The sequence below is a fragment of the Anguilla anguilla genome, chromosome 2 (genome assembly GCF_013347855.1).
Source record: "Anguilla anguilla isolate fAngAng1 chromosome 2, fAngAng1.pri, whole genome shotgun sequence".
Classification (NCBI taxonomy): Eukaryota; Metazoa; Chordata; class Actinopteri; order Anguilliformes; family Anguillidae; genus Anguilla; species Anguilla anguilla.
In genome coordinates this window covers 3,554,956-3,561,485 of record NC_049202.1, presented here as the reverse complement: position 1 = coordinate 3,561,485, position 6,530 = coordinate 3,554,956, and the positions used below count along the sequence as shown (strand labels likewise).

Here is a 6,530-nt window from a genome sequence, read left to right as displayed (position 1 = left end):
CCTGACCAGGTTTCTGCAGGTACCAGTGGAGATAGCTGCTCACACTCTCACTGGCTGTACAGCTGATAGAGACAGTCTCTCCCAGCTGAAAAGACCGAGCTGTTGGATCCTGAGTCAGAACTTTATCTGCCTTTGATTCTGAAACACAAAAAATTGGAATGGATGTCAATGCACGTTAATCAAATCTGATAAATATTGGTAAGCAACATGCAATTTTCTGGCAATTTTGAGAAGCCAACAATGGGACCTCCTGTATAAACATTTATGTTTTGAAATGTAAGCAAAGATAATGTGAACTATAACCAAAATTCCAAATTAAAATGGATCCATCTTTCTCACCTTGTACAAGGAGTCCCAGCATCACCAGCAGTACAAAGTATGACATCATCATAATGCTGCCTGTGTCAGTGTCTGTGAAAGGACTGGACAGTCACTGAATAGCACTGAGGGTCTTAAAGTGTGTGGAGCAGTGAGGCAGGACAGGTATGCAAAGCCCCTTCCTCTATACAAATCCTGTCACACACAGTTAGAGGACATCTGATGTGTGAACGGTAGTGGGTCTATAGAGGGTTGGGACATGTGCTGTTTTTACCCTGTTAAACACTCAAATGTCAATATTACTATTTTTGGCATTGTACCGTATGGTTATAGAAGTTTAACTGATGAAGACAGGGTTGTTGAATATGACTTATTATTGAGTAAAATGTGTGTTGAACAAATTCACATTGCATGTTCTTCATTGGAGATCAGAAAGGACATCAGTCAGGCACTGGGAATTATTCTATTGCAGCGCGCCCATTCGGAATTTATGAAATGTGAAATAAAATATTAATATGAATGTTCCCTGATTTCACTCGAAATACCATCTTTCTCTGAATTTATTGCAGTAGCATTTTCACAACGTGTGTTGATCAGCTTTCCGAACATCATCTTAATTGTCGTTCCACGATTCTCCAGCAGGGGACCTCCTAGAGCTACACATGTCTGACGGGTCAGCAGTGTGCACAACAGGCAGGTTTTTGTACAGCCGGTTAATCAGACTGAATCACTGTGGTGGACTTTCGGTGGCGGGACCAAACTGGAAGTCGGCAGTAAGTGGCTATACAAACAAAGCTTTTCAACATTTTCGATCTGTTTCGATACATTCATTTTATTTTACATTAAGTTTCTGCGGGTTGTTTACATTTTACGTTCCACATTCTATTTTCTGCCGGCTGAATCAGTCACTGAAGTTGAACTAAAAGTAAAATAAAAGATATGCATGTGAAAAGTTCAAAAGAGCACGATACATTTGCGTCGGATACATACAAATAGAAGTACACGGAACAATTTTTTTACAAGCGAATCGTTGATACATTTGAAAAGCTGCGTGAAGTCGTAAAAACCAACGGACGGCTGTGTCTCTTGAGTGAGAGGTTTTTGTACGGCGGGTGAATGAGTCTGTATCACTGTGGGTCACTTTCGGTGGCGGCACAAAACTGTCAGTTGGACGTAAGTAATTCTCTTCCATATCCCTCACTGTCGATGTTTTTGCCTTCTTTTTTTAATATGCTGTAATTTTTCGACGTTCGATGTCGTGAATAAAAATTGTGATTTTGGAGATGAGTGAATTAAAAAAAGAAATGTTAGTTAGATTGTCAAATGATGCCATATACTTTTTATTCTAGCCCATTTTACTTCAGACATCCTGTCTTTATCGTATTGATGTTTGGATGGCCGTAATGCAGTAACTTTGCTATTTTGCGCTCGAGGTGAACTAAATTAAATTGCATTGGCTCCCTTGCCGTCGGCGGGATCACGGCGGCTCTGTAGGAGAATGTAATTTATGGCACAGTCTGCAAAACGACTTTCTTTCTCAGAAATGTGGAATCAAATAGTGTTGTCCACCTAACACTAAATATAAAAATTTAAAATGACTTAATCAGAGTTAATTATTTTTCAAACTTTAAAATGAAATTGGATCATACTTAATAGACTCAATCGTCTGTGTTGGTTATGAAATCCGGCCGTTTTAATCCATCAGATTTTGTTTATTTTAATTTTTATTTACGATCGTATTATTATATGAAGAATTTTGTTACATTGCAGACTAATGATCTGTAGTCAGATGTCATAACATTCTCTAGTCTACGGTATATTGCTTTGATTAAAAAAAATAAAAAAAGCGAGGAATTTCCAGTGCAATTAACATATTTACCAAATGGGTAATTCTTTCGAAAACTTAATGTAAAAGTTTTATGAAAATTGTTTCCTGCTGTCGGATTGCGCGTTCAGTTAATACACGTGAAGGAACACAACGGGAACCTCGTAAAATGTGGTTCATTCTGTAGGTTTTCTGCGTAAATATCATTATGTATCCATTCTTTTGCAAGAAATTCTGCGTATTTTTTGGGGTTTATGGTACGGAAAAAATCGACAGTTCAAGCTGCAAACGTGGAGTAAATTGAAAGTAAATGCACTAGAAGCAGTTCTGGTTGTGGTGAAGAATTTTATCATTAAGTACTACGTCACACGATATGATGGTAATGGAATGCATGCAGACAGAACCTTTAATAATGTCAATGTGCTTTATATTGTAGACACTCCAAATTAGTTACAAGTGATAACTTCTGTACGACATTCACGTCTCATTGAAAGGACAGAATGATTGACACATGGAGGGGGCGTGTCCACTGTCTGACCTCACTGTCTCTGCCCTGTCTCCCAGGTGACACAGTCCCCGCCCTCACAGTCCTGCCCCCCTCCCGGGAGGAGCTGAGTCAGCAGGGAAAGGCCACACTGGTGTGTCTGGCCAACCGGGGCTTCCCCTCGGACTGGGCCCTTCGCTGGAAGGTGGACGGTGCCGACGTCAGCTCGGGCGTGGCCGGGAGCGCGGGGGTCCTGGGGCAGGACGGCCTGTACAGCTGGAGCAGCTCCCTGACCCTCAGCGCGGACGCCTGGAAGAAGGCGGAGTCGCTGACCTGCGAGGCCACGCAGGGGTCCCAGTCCACCCCCTCTCAGACACTGAGGAGGGACCAGTGTTCTGAGTAGGCCTGGGGGGAGGAGCTCACACCCTCTGATCTCACTGTTTTTACCCTGTCCTGCTCTCAGCCCCTCTGCCCCTTACTGCTGACACACTGAGTTCAGTCTGTGTGTGAATCCCCTCCTCCAGCCTGAGCTTTTACTGCTAATGTCTCACATGTGCTCTGCTTGTGCTGCTCAACCAACATGCACACACACGCCTCCTTACTTGTGTTTGTGTGATTTTGGCGATAGCTGTTAGATCAAACTCGTTGACATAATAAAGATAATTTGAACAGATATTGATTTGACTGCCTGTGATTATTATAAAATAGAGTTTGGTGCTCCTGGTGATCCACTTGTTTTTGCTCAAAATCTACCCTGATTCCACCAAGTCAGCCCATTCTTGCATGAAATCAGAATTATCCTCAGACCACTGAACATATTTTTACAACACACCCAATAATTCAAATGAATGGCAATGAAAAAATATGTATTAAAAATGTGTAAACTGACAATTAAACAACAATATTTAAAGAGTCAGTAGTTTAATCGCAAATAGATATTTATTCCTGAATCTGAACAGTGTATATGTTAGAAATTTAGGAAGAATACCCTAAGAAATGTAACCAGAGTTTTCTTTTCACAGACAATATGATTATAATTCATTACAAGAAGTACTATAACCAAATGAAATTATAAAAAGACCATATCAATAAACAATGTAATTAAGCCACGGCTATGGGTTCACTACATACTTAAAGTCCTTCATTTGATATCATGCTTAGAAGGTGATACTCTATTTTATTGGGATGTTTCTTATTGAATAAATATAGGTGTTTATAGTGGGCTCCATAGTGCTGAGAGGCTGTGTGTGAAGTGAGCGATGCGGAATCAGTCAGGGAGGGGCAGGCCCAGCTCTGGAGCCCTGCTGAGAGGAGCAGTGATGTGTGAGCGCGCTCAGAGCAGTCCTGTGCGGCAGGAAGTGCGCTCGACTCACACTGAGGCCCTGGGGACGGCCCAGACACCTGGGCACAGCGGCGCCCTGTTCCCAGTTTGGGTCAGTCCCACTGAGGGACCAGCAGAACCAGCCTGCCCCACCCTGCGTATGCAAATCTGAGTTTCACTCCCCCTCCTTCCCCGCGTATGCAAATCTGTTTTCACTCCCCTCACCCACAGCTCGCAGTTTCTCAGCCAAAAATACTCCCACACCGGAAACAGATGTTTGAACATGAGGAGGTGGAGGACTCATTTCTGTACTGAGGTGAGAAAGGGAGGGGGCTGTACCTCACACCTGCGTCAGCATGAATCTCAGATTAGAGATTTCAGATGTGTGGAGGAACTTAAAGCCATATTCAATACGTACAGAAACAAGCAAGACATTATGGGATACATTTAAACAGAACCATGAACTAACAAAAATTATGTTCTTATGTTTAAATATTTAAAGTAGAAAATTTTATTTTAACCAAAAGTTGTTTATATTTGCTATCTGCATTTTGCATGCTAAAACAATTTCCAGATATTGCATTCAGCATTATAATATAATCAATAGCTTCAATGAGTTCTGATTCAGTCATCTTAATTTGTCAATAGGAACTTCCTGAAGTGAGAAATTTTATCCGATTTGCTCCACTTATGAAAATGCAGGCAGACTGCATTTTATCTTGTAAATTTGAGAATGGTGGGTTGTGTCCATTCTTTAACTTCTGATTCATTAGTGTCACCACAGAAGGTATTCACTGGTGGTGCAAGCAGAGAAGTATATTAGATAGGAGAAGCAGTAACTGTGTGGCACATCTACACGTAAATATGTCCAACAAAACTATATTAAAAGTTCTTATGCCTCCATGTCTTTATGCCTCCATGTAAGCACATAGTGTCTATGGAAAATGTAATGGAGGTAAGTATGATGGAAGAGCAACCTAAAACCAGAATTAATACTGAAAGACATGTGATCAAAATTGTAAAAATCTGGTACTATGATTTAGTCCAGCATAGCTGAGCTTAAAACTGGATCCCATTTGAACAGAAACACCTTTAATATAATAAATATTGTGTATGCATTGAATACAAACTCATCTATTCAGAAAGCAATTCATTTTAAACCCCAATCATTCCACCTCTAGGAGAATGTTCACATCCTCTGCATTAGTCTGAACTCCAGAGAAATATGGAGATGATTGCTGCTTGTGAGCTGATGTACTGTGTGATGCCTGTGATGTTGTGGTACAGAAGTGTGTGTGGTTCAGCTGCAGCTCCGCTATGGGTTCAGTGAGTGTGACACAGAGCAGCTCCTCTTCAGCACAGAGAGGTGTGCATTCAGGGCTGTGGCTCGTTGTTGCCCCCTACAGCCCAGTTGGCAGTACTGCTGTCCCAGATCGGTGCCTCCCCCCTCAGCACCTGCAGTAGGTCCCAGCTGCAGCAGTGCAGTCTCTGTGCAGTCTGACTGAGGGAGGTTTTTGTACGGCTCTCTAACACTGTGTGAACACGCTGCTACCACTGTGATAACTCTGACAGTAATAATCTCCTGCATCTTCAGCCTGGACTCCAGTGATTTTCAGTGTGAACTGAGTCTCAGATTCACTCCCACTGAAACGATCAGGAATCCCACTCTGGCGAAGTGTGGCAAGATAAATCAGAAGTTTAGGAGCCTGACCAGGTTTCTGCAGGTACCAGTTGAGCAGGCCGCTCACATCCTCACTGGCTGTACAGCTGATAGAGACAGTGTCTCCAGGCTGAACAGACTGAGCTGCTGGAGACTGAGTCAGGACTATATCTGCCATTGATCCTGAAATAGATAACAATGAAAATGGATGTCAATGAACATTGATCTATGTAGATAAACATTGGTAAGCAACATGCAATATTCTGGCAATTTTGACAACACTGTAACTCTTGTTAAAAATATGTATTTTTTTTAAGTATGCACAGGAACTGTGAAATATAATCAAATTTCCGAAGTTAAAATGCATCCATCATTCTCACCCTGTACAAGGAGTCCCAGCATCACCAGCAGAAAGTTTGACATCATCATAATGCTGCCTGTGTCAGTGTCTGTGAAAGGACTGGACAGTCACTGATCAGCACTGGGGGTCTTAAAGTGTGTGGAGCAGTGAGGCAGGACGGGTATGCAAAGCCCCTTCCTCTATACAAATCCTGTCACACACAGTTAGAGGAGCTCTGATGTGTGAACAGGGCTGGCACACATGCTCAATTTACTGATGTTTTTACCCAGACAACATATTTATTGTGTGTATTAAGTGAATTATTTCTGAAATTAGATTACATTTTTATAGATCCATAAATGGCCAGGAGTGTCAGCTTATTGACTAATATACCAGAATATTTGTATCTAATAAATTTCTGTATTGTTTGTGTTGATATATTTTGGTGTCAGAAATAAGAAATTCTGTGATATAATGCATGCACGGGATAGGATTCTAATGTATATTCTTTTGAAATGAACGTGAACTAAAACATTGTTTAAGTGAGCTTTTCCTTTTGTCACTATGAACATTGTTTCATCT

The 6,530-nt window shown here is 41.4% G+C and overlaps 1 long non-coding RNA gene and 1 gene segment (V, D, J or C); one reads left to right on the top strand and one right to left on the bottom strand.

Moving 5' to 3' along the window:
• Nucleotides 1-988: 988 nt before the first annotated feature.
• Nucleotides 989-3,302, top strand: LOC118220303 (the record flags this gene model as incomplete). The annotated part of the segment is given in 2 exon segments: nucleotides 989-1,091; nucleotides 2,708-3,302. Coding segments are annotated over 2 exon segments (426 nt in total), but the record flags the coding sequence as incomplete, so codon positions are not given.
• A 2,168-nt stretch (nucleotides 3,303-5,470) lies between these two features.
• LOC118220307 lies at nucleotides 5,471-6,031 on the bottom strand. Its single transcript, XR_004763941.1, has 2 exons — nucleotides 5,989-6,031; nucleotides 5,471-5,791 (listed from the first exon to the last, which is right to left on the bottom strand). It is a non-coding gene; the product is annotated as an uncharacterized LOC118220307 (long non-coding RNA).
• Between the last annotated feature and the right edge of the window lie 499 nt (nucleotides 6,032-6,530).